This window comes from Sus scrofa, chromosome 12 (genome assembly GCF_000003025.6).
Source record: "Sus scrofa isolate TJ Tabasco breed Duroc chromosome 12, Sscrofa11.1, whole genome shotgun sequence".
In the NCBI taxonomy this organism is placed as follows: Eukaryota; Metazoa; Chordata; class Mammalia; order Artiodactyla; family Suidae; genus Sus; species Sus scrofa.
Genome location: NC_010454.4, coordinates 18,007,390 through 18,023,494, shown reverse-complemented (window position 1 = coordinate 18,023,494; position 16,105 = coordinate 18,007,390). Strand labels below are relative to the sequence as shown.

Here is a 16,105-nt window from a genome sequence, read left to right as displayed (position 1 = left end):
TCCTGGGCTCTGATGAGGATAGGAGACTGCACGGCCGCTAGGCCTGGGTCCTGAGAGAAGCAAAGAGCTTCTTCCTTGTGTTTCTGTGTCTTGGCAGAAATCTGTGCCTTTGGGAGAAAGCCAAGTGTGTGCCCCCCCTACCCCCCCAGGCAGAACCTGACCAAGTGAATTAGGGGCGGAAGGCGAGGGCTCAGGAGAGGGGAAGGGCACCGAAGCAGGGCACCATCGGGTAACTGGTGGGTACTGTCTCCTTCAGTCCTCACACAACCCAGAGGCAGACACTGTTATCATTCCTCCCTTTACTGTTGAGGAACCAGAAGTTACATAGTTTGCTCATGGCAACACGGCTACATAAGCGGGTAAGCCAGGCCCAGGGGAAGAGAGGAACATCTGAAAGGGCGCAGAATGTATCTTATCCAAAAGCATCTGGTGGATGTAAAGAAGTACCCGAGTTGGAACACTAACTGCACAAAGCATGTTATAGAGCAGCATGAGTCCAGTATGATGCCAACTCTACAAAAAGTAGATGCATATGTTAAAAAAAAAATGCACAGAAAAGACCGATGGCTCTGAGGGGAAGTGCAGCCAGCTGGTCAGCCCATGCATCCATCTACACCCGCTTCCATCCATCCAGCTACCCATCTACCCACCCACCTACCCATCTACCCAATCCTCCTCTATTCATCCGTCCACCTACCCATCCACCCACCTGCCTCTCTGGCTATCCACAGCCACCCCCCCCCCATCAACCCATCTGCTCATCTATCCATCCACCCACCCACATGCATTCATTCATCCACTCATCTATCCACTCATCCATCCTTCTACCCACCCATTCATCCATCTGCCCATTCATATCCTCCTACCCATCCATCCTCTTGTCCTTCCATCCATTCATTTACATTCTGTCCACCGATCTATCCATGCATGTATCTACCCACTTAACCCATCCACCTGTCCATCTATATCTAATCTATCCTGTTTTTCATTTCTATGTATATATCTAGTTGCTGGCACTTTAGTTTTGTCTGTACCCATGCGGTGTTGCAGTGAACCACCCTCAGATGCCCACCTCAGGACCAAGGCGGGCACTGACACGGTTCTGCCCAGCACCAGGTTATTTACTTGGGCAGCGCTCCCAAATCACGGGGCCTGTACTAGTGACCCTGGCTTCCCTTGAACTCAACCCCTCCACACATAAGAACAGCAGCAGCAAAGAGGGGCGACCATTCCTCTGTCACTTGGCCACCCTGTGTGGCCAGGATGGGCAGGGCTGGAGACTTACCGGGCGTTTGGTGAGGTCCCAGTTGTGGATGATCCTGGCCGGGATCACTGAGGCATCGTCTTGATGGCAGATGTCACAGTAATAGAGGCCGGAGAAGGCACAAAGCTTGGGTCGCACAAATGAGAAGCCAATCTGGCGGGAGCAGCCTAGGGGGAAGGAGAGTGGGAGGGTGAGCCGCGGTGGGGCCACGCGGACACTACCAGGGCAGAGGGGCCTGCTACGTAAGGAGGACAGGAAGAGCAGAAAAAGGAAAGTACGAAGATAAAAACAACCACCATTCATATTCCCACCACTCAGATTCAACCCTATTCATTAATCTTACAACAAAAACACTGTGAGAATTATTGTCACCATTTCACAGCTGAAGAAATGGAGGTACAGGAAGGCTGGAAAAACTGCCCAGTCATGGCAAAGATTAAGTGGCACAGCTGGATTCAAATTTGGGTTGGAGTGGTGTAGAGCCGATTTCTCTCATTCCTGGGTACCTCTTTCTTCCTTCCTTCCTTCCTTTCTTTTTTGCCATACCTGCAGCATGTGGAAGTTCGAGGCCAGGGCTAGGGATCGAACCCATGCCACAGCACCAACCTGAGCCACTGCAATGACAACGCCGAATCCTGAACCTGCGGCCCCACAAAGGAACTCCCTTAGCAGCCTCCTTCAATGTCCCCGCTGCTTGCACAGCAATGCCAGCCCCCTCTAGGTCCATCCCTCCCTGGGGGCCTAGAAATGGAAGCCATGGAATCAGGGCCTCAGCAAGAAAGGGAGAACCTGGGGATGCAGGGCTGGCCACAGGGGCTGGGTGGGGAAGCCAGCTGGAGGCAGGGCAGTCTGGACATTGCCTGGTGCCACCTTGAAGCCAGAGCTGCCTGATCTCTCAGGACACTGGTGCAAGCCTGGCTTCAGCCCCTCCACAGCAGGGGGTGGGGAGGTGGGGCAGAGGGAGTGGGAGTGGGGTGTGCTGAGGGCAAAAACAAAGGCCTGGCTCAAATCCCAAGCACAGGCCCTGCCTCCCACAGGGCCAGGGGAAAGATCCCTCCAGCCTCCTTGGGACTAGCAGGGCTGGCTCTTCTGCTTCCTAGCTGCCTCATCCTGACCACCGCTGACTTTGGCAAGGTTCCGATTCAGCTACTAAAGTTTAGAAAGTGCCCTGTCAACGCTGAACAACAATTCAAATGTCAGCAGTCAGTGTCTGGCCGGCCATTGAGCTGTGCTCACAGGCAGAAAAGAGGCCTGTGGTCCCCGGTTTCAGTTACACCTGCAGGCTGGCATGTGGGAGGCCTGGGAAGAGCACCCGCCAGCATTCACACCCACAGCTGGGGAGCCCTCCTCACAGCCCTGGGGGCCTGGCCTCCTCCCCGAGCCTGGCACCTGTGGGCAAAGTGTAAGTGTCAGGGCCTGGCAGGCGGGGGGTGAGGGGTGAGCAGGGGTATAAAGATCTTTTCTGCAGGAAGCTCTGCTCTGCCTGGCTTCTCTGTCCTCCAGGGCCGCCAACCACAGAGCACTTCCTTCCAGACAGCTGAAGCCGGCTTTCCCTCCACCCCCGCACCACAGCGCCTATGCCACCGCTTGCGGCAGCATCTCCCCACGGCTCTCTGCGCAGGGCAACCTCCTGATGGTTCCCAGGGAGGCCCAGGGTGATGGCAATGGGTGTCTGGATTGGGGAGAACAATGGGAAACCATTGTGTTCCCGTCGTGGCACAATGGAAACAAATCCGATTAGCATCCATGAGGATGCGGGCTCAATCTCTGCCCTTGCTCAGTGGGTTAAGAATCCGACGTTGCCGTGAACTGCAGTATAGGTTGCAGACATGGCTTGGATCTGGCAATGCTGTGGCTGTGGCACAGGCCAGCAGCTGCAGCTCTGATTCGACCTTTAGCCTGGGAGCCTCCATATGCTGCAAGTGCAGCCCTAAAAAGCAAAAAGCAGAAAGGAAAAAAAGGAACGTGAGTGGTGGCATATTCGGTAGCTTTGGGGGCAAGGCAGTGGGGAGGCCCTGTGGGGACCGGCTAAGAGCACAGGTTCTGGGACTGTCCAGTCCTCTTCCAGCTCTACCATAATGAGCTGTGTGAACCTGGGACTGGGACTTACCAGCCCTGTGACTCCATTTCCTCAGCCACAAACCGAGACAACAGTAGCACCTATCCCTTCCTACAGGGTGGTTGTGAGGATTAAATGAGACAATCCAAATAAAGCATCTGGCCAACGCAGAAGGACTGGAATGGATGATGACATGATAATGATACAGCAGGTGTACTGACATGGAAGAATATGCATAATATGGTTCTCAGTAGGAAAAAACCCAAGCTGCTGAATACTAGACACAGCTGCGCTGTCTAAAACGGTGCCCACGGGCCCCAAGGGCCCATTTACATTTAAATACATTTACATGAAATCAAACTGAAAATTCAGCTCCTTAGTCACACTAGGAAGCCAGATTTTAGTACTCTGTAGCCACATACGGCTTGCAGCTACTGCACTGGACAACACATATCTAGAACTTTTTCATCATCACAGAAAGTTCTGTTAGGGAGCACATGGTATGAGACCATTTTTGCAATTAAAAAAAAATGCGGGGGAGTTCCCGTCGTGGCTCAGTGGTTAACGAATCCGACTAGGAACCATGAGGTTGCGGGTTCGATCCCTGGCCTTGCTCAGTGGGTTAAGGATTTGGCATTGCCGTGAGCTATGGTGTAGGTCACAGATGCAGCTCTGATCCCGTGTTGCTGTGGCTGTGGCGTAGGCCAGTGGCTACAGCTCCGATTAGACCCCTAGGCTGGGAATCTCCATATGCCGCAGGTGCAGCCCTAGAAAAGGCAAAGAAAAAAAAAAATATTGGGGGCTTTCCCATTGTGGCTCAGCGGTAACGAATCCAACTACCATCCATGAGGATATGGGTTCAATCCCTGGTCTCACTCAGGGGGTTAAGGATCCAGCATCGCCATGAGCTACAGACATGGCTCAGATCCTGGGTTGCTGTGGCTGTGGTGTAGGCTGGCAGCTGCAGCTCCAATTGGACCCCTAGCCTGGGCACCTCCATATGCTGCAGGTGTGGCCCTAAAAAGGAAAAAAAAAAAAATGTATACACTCGCAAAAGCGTGCAAAAATATTTGGAAGAGTACTATGCCCCAGCTCCAAAAGAATATATAATTTGATCATCAAACAGCCTCATTTGCTGCAATATTTCAGGGTGGGGTGGGGGTGCTTGTGGAGAGCAGGGAGCCCCCGGGGGCAGGAGGCTGGCAGGCTGGGGGTGGCACCTGCACAGAAGCAGCCCTGGGAGTCGAGGCCTTTCTCCGTGGGGATGGCCACCAGGTACTGGAGCAGGAAGCCGTTCTCCCGCGTGGCGAACTTCAGCACCTCCTGACAGTGCTCATCCAGACTCCCGCCCAGCGTCACTGCCTCCTCTGCCGTCTCCAAGTAGGTGGCCAGGACCTGGCGCACCAGGTCCCTCCACAGCGCGGCCTCCTCGGCGCTCCCAGCCTGCAGCTTCAGGACGGCCTTGGCCGTGATGATTTTGAAGAAGGATGGGCCGCCGAGGCTCGTGTCTGGCAGGATATCGCGGATGGTCTCGACTCCATGGCTGTCACTTAACATCTTCTCGTGGTTTTTCACACGGAAGCACTTCAGCGACTCCAGGGACAGGGAGAAGATGCAGGGCGTCCAGGTCCTGTCCGTGTACAGGTACAGAAGGGACTCCTTAATCGCGTCAGGCTCGGGGACCTGGGAGGACGACCAGTCGTAGCGCGCGTCCTGGAGGGTTTCGGCCTCAGACGGCAGGTCCGGGTGGGGGGGGAGGCCACCCTGGGGGGCCTCTGGGGGCTCCTCAGGCTGGTCGGGGTACTGGAGGTCCACCCACTCCTCCTCCTGCTGGGGCCGGCACTTCTGCAGCGCCTCGCGCACCCGGTCCAGCCAGTCCTCGGCTTCATCCCGCGACGAGGCGCGCAGGGTCAGCTTCTTGCCGGAGAAGACCAGCTCGAAGCGGCCGTCGCTGTGGGCCGGCCCCACGCACTCGCAGCGCAGCAGGGAGCGGTTCTCCACACAGGTGCGCTCCTCGCCGCCCAGGTAGAGGCGCAGCTCCAGCGGGGAGAGCTCGCAGAAGAGTTCCTTCCAGATGCCCATCGCCCCCCGCCGCTCCACCGTGCCCAGCTTCATGAGACCCCGGAACGGGTTGGATAGCCCTGGAGGCAGAAAGAGGCACTTGAGACACTGGGCCCGTCCCTTCGCCTCCCGGGATAACCCCGGGGCCTGAGTCCCGGAGTGGGTGCCGACAACGTGACCACCACGAGGACACAGGCCCGCCCCAGGCTGGATGGGAACGTTTTTTGACAGCCCCTGTCCCATCCTCCCCAGCTGTTGACCTTGCTCCTGGGTGTCCCGGAGAAAATAAAAGCATGTACCCCCTCCCCACCCCTCCTGCTTCCAGCATCTGTACCCACGCTCTGACTGCCCTCGTGGCCAGAGACGAACCCACTGTGCTTCTGTCTGCGACCACCCCAGCTGTGCACGGAGGACTCCCCCGCCCACTCAAGGACACGGACATCCCCCCCCACCGCTGTTTTCTCCCTTCTCCACTGGATCATTTCCACCAGCCCACAAACACACTGTTATTTCTCCCAGCTTTAAAAATATCTCTCTTGACTCTGCTCGAGTCTCTAATGATCACCCTGTTTCTCTGTCCCCTTTACAGAAACCCCCCCGAGGAGGTGTGGAAACTGTCTCTAGTTCCCCAGCTCCCACTCCTTCTTGAACCTGCTCCAATCAGGCTTCTGTCCCTCATTCCGCAGAAGCTGCACGTGGGAAGGCTACCGGGCCCTCCCTGTTGCCAAGTCCAAAGGCCAGTCCTTGGTCCCCATCTGGCCTGACCCATCAGCATCAGGGGATACGGCTGAGCCCCCCTCCCCTTGGTCACTGGCCCCTCTCTTATCTCCCAGCACCCCCCACCCCCACTCACTGGCCTCTCAAAGCTGAGGCCCTGGGGCTCAGCCCTGCGTTCACCCGCTTCCTAGCAGATCTTCCCTGGTCTCAGGGCTTTATGCCAGCAACGCCCCAGTTTTTAACTCCAGCCTGGACCTTGCCCTTGAACTTCAGATTCAGATATCCATCTGCTCTGCATGTATCTGATAGGCTTCTCAAAGTTGACACGTCCAAAGACAAATTCCTGATTCTCCCATGACAAACCCACTTCTCTCCTGATGTTCCTCATCTCATGAAATGGCAAAAGCTCCATCCTTCCAGACGCTTGAGCTAAAAACCTCAGCAGTTACCCTTGATTTTCGTTTTTTCACACCCCACATCTAACCTATCAGCAAATCCTGTTGGCCAAACTAGAATCCTCCTCCACTTCTCACTGCCTCCAATACAACCTCAGGGGTTCACCGACCGTTGTCCCTGGCCTGGCCTACGCAACAGCCTCCTAACGGTCTATGTCCTCTGGCAGTCCTTTGACATGTGAGCTAGTTTTAAAAGACAAGTCAGAAAATAAATAGATAAATAAATAAAAGACAAGCCAGGATTGTGATGATCATTACACAACTACAGATGTGATTAAAAAAACAAGTAAATAAAATAAAATAAAAATAAATAAATAAGTAAGACAAGTCAGGGAGGAGTTCCCGTCATGGCGCAGTGAAACTGAATCTGACAAGTAACCATGAGGTTGCGGGTTCAATCCCTGGCTGGTGGGTTAAGGATCCGGCGTTGCTGTGAGCTGTGGCGTAGGTTGCAGATGCAGCTTGATATTGTGTTGCTGTGGCTGTGGTGTAGGCTGATGGCTACAGCTCCAATTCAACCCCTAGCCTGGGAACTGCCATATGCCTCGGGTGCAGCCCTAAAAGCAAAAAAAAAAAAAAAAAAAAAAAAAAAAAAAAAAGACAAGCCAGGGAGTTCCCACTGTGGCACAACAGATTATCGGCATCTCTGGAGCACTGGACACAGGTTTGATCCCCGGCCCAGCACAGTGGGTTAAGGATCCAGTGTTGTTGCAGCTGCAGCATAGGTTCCAGCTACAGCTTGGATCTGATCCCTGGCCCAGGAGCTTCATATGCCTTGGGGGTGGGGGTGGGGCTAAATAAATAAATAAAAGACAAGTCAGATCACAAGGCCCTCGGTCACTCTGACCTCTGACCTCACCTCTAGCCACCTCCTCCCACTTCCTCCCCATCTCCTCTGTTCCAGCTACTCTGGTCTCTGCTGTTTCCTGGACACATCAAGTGTGTTCCTGCCGCAGGGCCTTTGCACATGTTTTCCCTGCTTGAAACAAAAAGATTACCTCCTGCCTTCCTCTCCCTTCCTTCACTTCTCCTCAAATCTCACCTAACTTGTGAGAGCTTCCTCGGCCATCCTTTAGGAAATAGTACCCTGCCCGTCTCCCCGATTCACTACTCCCCACAGCAGTTACCTGCCCACAGGGTAGCCTACTTGTTAATCTGCTTATTACCTGTCTCTGACACCAGAATACAAGTCCTGGGAAGATAAGGGCTTGGCTTTGCTTCCTGCTGTGTCCCCAGCATCTAGAGCAGTGCCCACAAATCACAGATACTCAATAATTATTTGCTGAGGGAGCTTGTGCCAGTGTACTGCACACAGCCCAATGCTCCCTGCTCCCTGGGGGTCGGCTATCAACCAGGGGCTCCAAAGACACACTTCTCTCCCAGCCTGGATGACCCCTAGAGACTTCAAACCACTGCACAGGGTTATCCTACCCTTCAGGGCACCTGATGGTGTCGGCATAGAGCGCACCTTCTCTGCTAGGGCTGCAATCATCACATGGGCTGAACAGAAAACCTCAAAGGAGCCAACATGGAGACCAGAGCTCTGCCCAGACTCCCCAAGCCCGGGCCCCAGGAACCTGGCCAGAATTCTCTGCTGGGTCATTGCAAACAGAAAGTGAGGAGAGAGAGAGACTGACTCCAGGGCATGTTTGTTTGTTTTTGAGGGTCACAGAAAAATTAGGTTACGGTTATTTAACAATTTCTGGAATTTCACAGGGTGTGGAGATCAAGCTGGCCTCGTAAACTGCACACAGAGGACACTGAACAAACAGCAGATCTGATAAACCCCATCAGAGCTGTTAAAAAAACCGTCTAAGATCAAGGCCTTGGGAAGGAGCAGCTGAAACACCTGGGCCTTCAAGAGGCTGGCGGGGAGGTGCTCTGGGCTGCAGACAGGATCAAGAGGTCTGTATAATGGGGAGTTCCCGTGGTGGCGCAGTGGTTAACGAATCCGACTAGGAACCATGAGGTTGCGGGTTTGGTCCCTGCCCTTGCTCAGTGGGTTAACGATCCGGCGTTGCCGTGAGCTGTGGTGTAGGTTGCAGACTCGGCTCGGATCCCGCGTTGCTGTGGTGCTGGCGTAGGCCGGCGGCTACAGCTCCGATTCGACCCCTAGCCTGGGAACCTCCATATGCCGCAGAAGCGGCCCAAAGAAATAGCAAAAAAAAAAAAAAAAAAAAGAGGTCTGTATAATGGGAAGATTATCTTATGTAAAATCATGAGATTTGTAGGATAATTTCAGGTAAGATATTTTCCATTTCAACATGTGAAATGGTATTTGTGTACTCTGGAGGCAGTTTTGGACATTGCTTTAAGTTCTATGAGAAAATATAGTTCCTTTCCTGAAACGCTTTCCTGAATTACTAAGCAAGGCTGCTCCTCCTTATTACTTTTTGGAATGAGGTTTTCCTTGGAAGATGCTACCCAAGTGGTATTGGAAGAGAAGACTTTCAAACTGCTTTTTTTTTTTTTTTTCCTGCCTCATTCAAGGCATATGGAAGTCCCCAGGCCAGGGATTGAACCCACACTGCAGCAGTGACCTGAGCCGACCGGAGTCGCTACAGTGACAACGAGGGGTCCTTAGCCCGCTGTGCCACAAGAGACTGCCCCGAACTGCTTTCTGAAAGGCACTGCCTGTGCACAGTGCAGCGCCCAGAAGCCCGCAGAGGCACCTACCCATCTGCCGGCGATGCACCACCCTGAAGTTCTTATGCTCCTGTGCCGCTGCCGGCCTGCTTCTGCTTCCTGGAGAAGGCTCGCAAGCTTGGTTCAAGGCCTCCAGGGAACAGCTTTTTCTTGGTCCTTGCCTGAGGAGGCCTGTTCCTGACTCTGGAGAACCTCTCTCTGCAGGCCGTCCCTGGGGAGGCCGGTAGACATCATCTTCTGAGATCCAGCTCTTGCTTTTCTATTGGGAAGGAAAAAAATGCCAGTTTTGTTTTTTTTTTTAATTTTTTTAAAAAAACATTTTTACTGGTTCCATAAAGAAGCCCTATACCCATCAGCAGTCACTCCCTGTCTCCCCTCTACCATCTAGCTCTAGGCAACCAATAACCTACTTTCTGTTTCCAAAGATTTGCCCATTTTGGGCATTTCGTAAAAATGAAATCTTATAACATGTGGCTGCTTTTCCTTAGAACAATACTTTCAAGGCTCATCCATGTTGTGGTATGGATCAGTACTTTATTCCTTTTTACTAACCACATAATATTCCAATGTATGGATGTATCATATTTTACCTACTCATCAGCTGATGGACATTCAGGTTGTTTCCACTTTTTGGCAATTATGAATACTGCTGCACTGAACACTGACAGACAAGATTTCTGTGGACACGTGTCTCCTATTCCTTCGGTACATACATAGGAGTGGAGCTGATGGTTCATATGATAACTATGTCTCACTTTTTAGAAACTTCCAATTTTCCTAAGTGGCTGTACCATTTTTTCTTTTTTTATTCTCACCAGCAATGTAGGAGGGTTCCAATTTCTTCTGCTTCTCTCAAACATTTGTTATTATCTGTCTTTTCTTTCCTTTTTTTTTTTTTTTGTCTTTGTGTTTTTAGGGCCACACCTGAGGCATATGCAGGTTCGCAGGCTAGGGGTCGAATCGGAGGCTGCTGGCCTGAGCCACAGCCACAGCAATTTGGGATCCGAGCCATGTGTTTGACCTACACCACAGCTCATGGCAACACCGGATCCTTAACCCACTGAGCAAGGCCAGGGACTGAACCCGCGTCCTCATGGATTCTAGTGGGGTTTGTTAACCACTGAGCCATGACAGGAACTCCTTTCTTTTCTTTTTAGGGCTGAACCTGTAGCATATGGAAGTTCCCAGGCTAAGGGTCGAATCAGAGCTGTAGCAACCAGCCTACGCCACAGCCATGCAGGATCCGAGCCACGTCTGTGACCTATACCACACCTCATGGCAATGCCGGATCCTTAACCCATTGAGCAAGGCCAGGGATTGAACCCGAATCCTCACAGAGACTATGTCAAGTTCTTAGCCTGATGAGCCACAACAGGAACTCCTGATCTGTCTTCGTGATTGTGGCCATCCTGATGAGTATGAAGCACGATCTTGCGGGTTTGATTGGCTTTTCTCTAATGTCTAATGACACTGAGCATCTGTTCACAAGCTTATTGGTCATTTGTCTATCTTCTTTGGAGAAAGACCTATTCAAATCCCTTGCTCATTATAAAAGTAGTTTATCTGTCCTTTTGTTGTGTTGTTTTATGGGTTGATCTTTATCCGCCTCCATCCCCAAAGATATGCTGAAATTGGAGTTCCCGTCGTGGCGCAGTGTTTAATGAATCTGACTAGGAACCATGAGGTTGCAGGTTCGATCTCTGGCCTTGCTCAGTGGGTTAAGGATCCAGCATTGCCGTGAGCTGTGGTGTAGGTCGCAGATGCGGCTCGAATCCCACATGGCTGTGGCTCTGGTGTAGGCCAGCGGATACAGCTCTGAGTTGACCCCTAGCCTGGGAACATCCATATGCCATAGGAGTGGCCCTAGAAAAGGCAAAAAGCCAAAAAAAAAAAAAAAAAAAAAAAAAGAAAGAAAAAGAAAAAAAAAGAAAAAAAAGATATGCTGAAATCTTAACCTCCGTACCTCGGAATGTGACCTTATTTGAAAATAGGGTTGTTCCAAATATAATCAGTTAGGATGAGGTCATGCCAAGGTAGGGTGGGCCCTTTGCCCAATGTGACTGGTGTCCTTAAAAGAGGAGACGAGACACATGGGGAGAGCACCAGGTGGAGACAGAGATGCAGAGGGAGAGCATCACATGGTGACAGAGGGAGGGATAGCACTGATGTGTCTACAAGCCAGGGGGACGCTGAGGCTTGCTGGCGACACTAGAAATTAAGAGAAGGGTGTGGAACAGATTCTTTCTCAAAATCTCCAGAAGGAACCAGCCCTGCTAGGATCTGGATTCCGGACTTCTAGCCACCAGAACTATCAAATACAGCACTTCCCCCTTATCTGTGATTTCACTTTCTGGGGTTTCAGTTACCCACAGTTGACTGTGGTCCAAAAATATTAAGTGGAAAATTCCAGAAATAAACAATTCTCCAGTTTGACACTGCAAGTGTGCTGAGTGGCATGGCGAAGTCTCACACATCCCGCCTGGGATGTGACTCATCCCTTTGTCCAGTCCGTCCAGTCCTGCCCACTAGTCACTTGGTGGCCCTCCTGGTTACCAGACCCACAGACCTCGCTGGCCACCCCCGCCCCTGCTCCCCACTTCTGAGCAGCTCCCCGAGGCTCCAGGCAGCCAGGCCCTGCCCCCTCCCTTCTAGTGCTGTCTCTGAAGCTGCTCACTGGCTGGGGGCGTGGGGTGGGTCTGGGGTCAGGAGGCTGGTGGGGATGGAGTCTGGCTCCTTTTCCCCATTATTTCAAGGGCTCTCTGCCTTTCTGGGCCTAAGTGGAGAAGAGCGGAGGCAAGGAAGCTGGCTGGCTGCCCCGAATGGCTGTCAACACAGAGGAAATGAATCACACAAGGGGTGGGACCTGCCCAGCTGTTTTGTTAAGTGCCACCAACCTCACCCTGATGTTGCTATTTTCGACCCTTTCCAACCCCTAAATTAAATCTGCCCTCCCTGCTCCCGTAGACAGGGAAGAGCGGCAGGGCTGGCGCAGCCCAGAAGGATTACTTCGGCCAGTTTGCTCCCTTCAGATGCCGTATAGCTCTTCAAGCCGGGAGTGGCGCATGCTGAGTCGGGAGCTTGGAGCTCTCACGGAGCCGTGCCTCCAGAGCTTCCACGGAACCCTCTTCCAACAGGCAGGTTTCCTTCTGCCGGTGACAGGACAGTGTGCCGAACAGGGGGACTGCTAGGGACTGGTTACCACTCGGGATTCGGAACAAAGCCTGCCCAGGTCATCCAGACGCAGAGGAGCTCCCTGAGGGAAACAGGCAGGAGGACCAAGCACGCGGCTGTTGAGGCACCTCAGAGACACACCTGGGAAATCCTGTGACTGTCCGGCCCCTGATAGTGGCCCTCATGGGAGAGACCACCCTCCCTTAAGACTCAGCTCAGGGGGCACCTCTCCCCTCCTTCTGGGAGCTTTCCTTACGCGTCCTCAGCCTATGCCCCCTCCTCCCCGCCTCCAGCTGGGTCTGGGGCCCCTCCCGGGCTCCCAAGGCCGTCTGCGCTTACCCCCAGCCCCGCACCTATAAAGCTGCGTGGAACGGTTGTTCTTCTCTGTGCCTGGCACAGGGTTATAAAAGATGAGGGAATAAATCTTGACTACCCAAAAGTCTTCAACACAAAACAAGGGTGGGGGTGAGGAAACAAGGAAGGAGACAAATGTGACTGTTCCCAGGTGAGGGCCGCTCTCTCTATGGAAATGTTCACACGTGGTCCAGGGCCACCAGCAAATGACACTCTAGGGATAAGCTCTTGTTCTCTTAAGCAACAGAGAAAAGCAGTGGAAACACTGGGTCCTTGGAGCTTCTGCACATGACCCTGGCCTGAGCTCTGCGGTTGTGCCCCGCTCCAGGGCCCTCAGTTATTCCATGGGGGGATACCACCACCACCACGGTTTTCCCTTTCCCTCCCACCTCCCTCCCTCCTGCTCACACGGGGCTCTATCTGGCCATTTCCCTGCCCCTTTAACAGTGGGGGAGAATCACCACTGACCAAGGATCTAAGCCAGGGCAGCACCTGCCACCAGGGACCCACGTCGGAAGAAGGCCACATTGAGTTACTAAAGCCACGAGGACGCTGCACACAACGGCTGAATCCCAGAGAGGAGTCTGCCAGTGGAACGAGGCATCAGGTCTCTGGTCCACTTTTAAAAAATCCCTTTTGTTCAGTCTGTCCTCATTAAGTCAGAAGGGACCACCCGTCCCCCTACCTGTGGGAGGGGACCACATGCCCGAGGAGGCGAGTGGTCCCTGAGGTGGCGATGAGGGCCAAGTCTTAGAATTCCGACTGTCCTCTGGGAGTCAAACAACACATGACCCCCTGGATGCCGCACACGCAGAGTCACGCTCACTCCCGACTCCCTGGCCTTTCCTTCCCAGCACTTGTTACAAGTGTTACTATGTTGCAGGTAGTTATTTGTCTAACCTAGTGTCTGTCCCCAAAGAGCAGGGCCTTTGTCCTGTTCCATCACTGGAGCAAGTACAGTGTTTGGCTCATAGCTGGGACTTTGAGTTAAATTAATTAAAAGAAAATTTTAAAGCAAGACTGAATGGCTCTCAGGATTATAAAATTTGACAGTGGCCCTGTCCCCAGCCTCCCCCATTAAGTGTCAGTTAAATAGCAGTGACTAGGTGATGGACGTATAGGAAGATGAAGACTGCAGGGGCAGCACACAGGGCACAGCCCCGCCGCGAGCGAGGCAGACAGCCCACCGGGTCAGCGTGAGCAGGGAGGCTGCACGGGGTGCCAGCAGGTGTCTCCAGAGCGGGGGAAGGATGGACCAGCTGCTCCGCCAAGCAACCCTCCACCAACCAGACTCCCCTGAGGCCAGCCAGGAGGCGGAGGGTGACCTGATCAGACCAACCTGCCCGGCCCAGGCACTTGACCGAGCACTTCTCTGTGTAAACTTACACGTTGGCACCTCGAGAGTTTTTTGGAGAATTTGAGAACTATTCACTGATACCGACTCTCTCCCAAGCATGGTGCTTGGAGCTGGCAACACAGAAGTGAAGAGACATGGTCTTTTGCATTGTGGAGCTAATATTCTACTCGGACATACAGGAAGTAAACAAGCAGACAAACGCAGAAAGAACAGAATCTCTGCTGGTGGTGAGTGTTATAAACACAGTGAGGCAGGCAAATGGGAAAGCCAATCACTGGGGACATGCTTTTGAGGCAGGGTGATCAGGGCAGGCTGGGACAGCAGTGAGGAAGAGCGTGAGTCCAGAAAGGCTCCAAGCAGAGGGAACAGCGAATATAAATCTGGGGCTGGAAGGAGCTGGCTTTGTCAGGGAGGCTGGAGGTCAAAACCTGGCGAGCAGAGAAGGAGTTTTGTGGACGAGGTAAACTGTCCTTTCCATCAGCTCTGGGACCCTGGCAAGACAGGATGTCTGAGCCTGCAAAGCAGAAGCCAGACCCTGGATAGGAGTGAATGCACATGGTCAAGGCCACTCTGGGGAGCCCCGCTGGGGCCTCCAGCCCCATCCCTTGGGACATCCCTTTCCTCTAGCTCAAGGGCAGAGCCTTTCTTCTTCAGCCTGCAGCAGGTGCTGGCGGTTTCTTAGTCACACTTTCAGGGTCTTGTGACATTCTGGGCCTGAAGTCACCTTCAAGACAGCAAAAACAGAGACTCTGACATGCACTTACAGGGTGCTGTGATTTATAGTCATGTTCAATAAATGGTGCCAGGTCAACCAGGTGTCCACGTGAAAAATACCTGCCTTACACCAGACATGAAAACTAGTTCCAGGTGGATCATAGACCTAACTGCAAAAGGTAAAACATTAAAGGTTCTAGAAGAAAATACAGAGTTTTTCACAGCCTTCATAGTCTTTGGGCAAAGAAAAAAAAAATTTAAAATACACACAAAACACGTTGATCAAAAACAAAACAATTGAGGAAGGTCCCCCTGTGGTATATCAGGTTAAAGGATTCAGTGTTACCGCGGGTACAGTCAAAACAAACAAAAAACACTAAAAGACTGAAAAAGAATTTTAAAAAATAAACAAAAGAAAAAAAAGAAAAAACCAACCAAAACCCACAAAATTGGTAAACTGAAGATCATTAAAATTAAGAACGTCTGTTCAATAGAGATGCCATTAAGAGATTTAAAAGGCAAGCCATAGACCGTAAGAAGATATCTGTTATATATATTTTTTTCTCTAATAAAAGACACATCCAAAGTATATAAAGAGCGCCTACAAATCAATAAGGAAAACACATGCAATTTAAGAATGAGACAATGCCTTTAAAGGTCACTTTCAAAAGAGGATCAAATGGCTGGAAAACAAATGAAAAGGTATCAATATCATCAGTCATCAGAGAAATGTAAATTAAAACCATGTGAGATACCACAACACACCTACGGGAGTGACTGAAAGGTAAAGGATTGACAACACCACTGACTGTGAGAAAGAGCCACAAAAACTCTCATGCATTGCTAATGTGAGCATAAGTTACAACAAGCACTTTAGCCAACTGTTTGGCAGTATGTACTAGAGCTAAACCTGTGCCTACTCAGTGACCTAGGGATTCCCTTCTTAGATGTATACCCTGAAATGAGTGCACAGGTGCACGGAAGGGCAAGCACAAGAATGCTCACAGCTGCTTTCTTCATAAAAGCCCAAACCTGAAAACACCCTAAATGTCTGTTTACAGGAGAATGCACAGCCATGTTGTGATATATGCATACAATGGAATATTACAGAACAAGGGAAAAGAACAAACTAGAGCCTCAGGCTACAGGTACAGATGAATCTCAGACATAAGGTTCAGGGAAAGAAGTGAAACATGAATCTGTTTACATGAAGTTCCACAACAGGAAGAACTATGAACTGGAAGTCAGATGGTGGTTTCCTCTGGACGAGAGGCGCGCCGGGGAAAAGGCCCGAGGGGGCCTCTGGT

At 51.9% G+C, this 16,105-nt stretch overlaps 1 protein-coding gene across 3 annotated transcripts in view; it reads right to left on the bottom strand.

Annotated features, from left to right (window-relative positions):
- PLEKHM1 (pleckstrin homology and RUN domain containing M1) overlaps positions 1 to 16,105 on the bottom strand; it is a 51,209-nt gene that overhangs the window by 11,883 nt on the left and 23,221 nt on the right. For all 3 annotated transcript variants that reach the window (XM_005668715.3, XM_005668717.3, XM_005668716.3), the window contains 3 exons: positions 9,233 to 9,461; positions 4,544 to 5,464; positions 1,286 to 1,431 (listed from right to left, as the gene is read on the bottom strand). In XM_005668715.3, the coding sequence (XP_005668772.1) occupies positions 1,286 to 1,431; positions 4,544 to 5,464; positions 9,233 to 9,461 (1,296 nt within the window). The remainder of the gene's footprint in view (positions 1 to 1,285; positions 1,432 to 4,543; positions 5,465 to 9,232; positions 9,462 to 16,105) is intronic.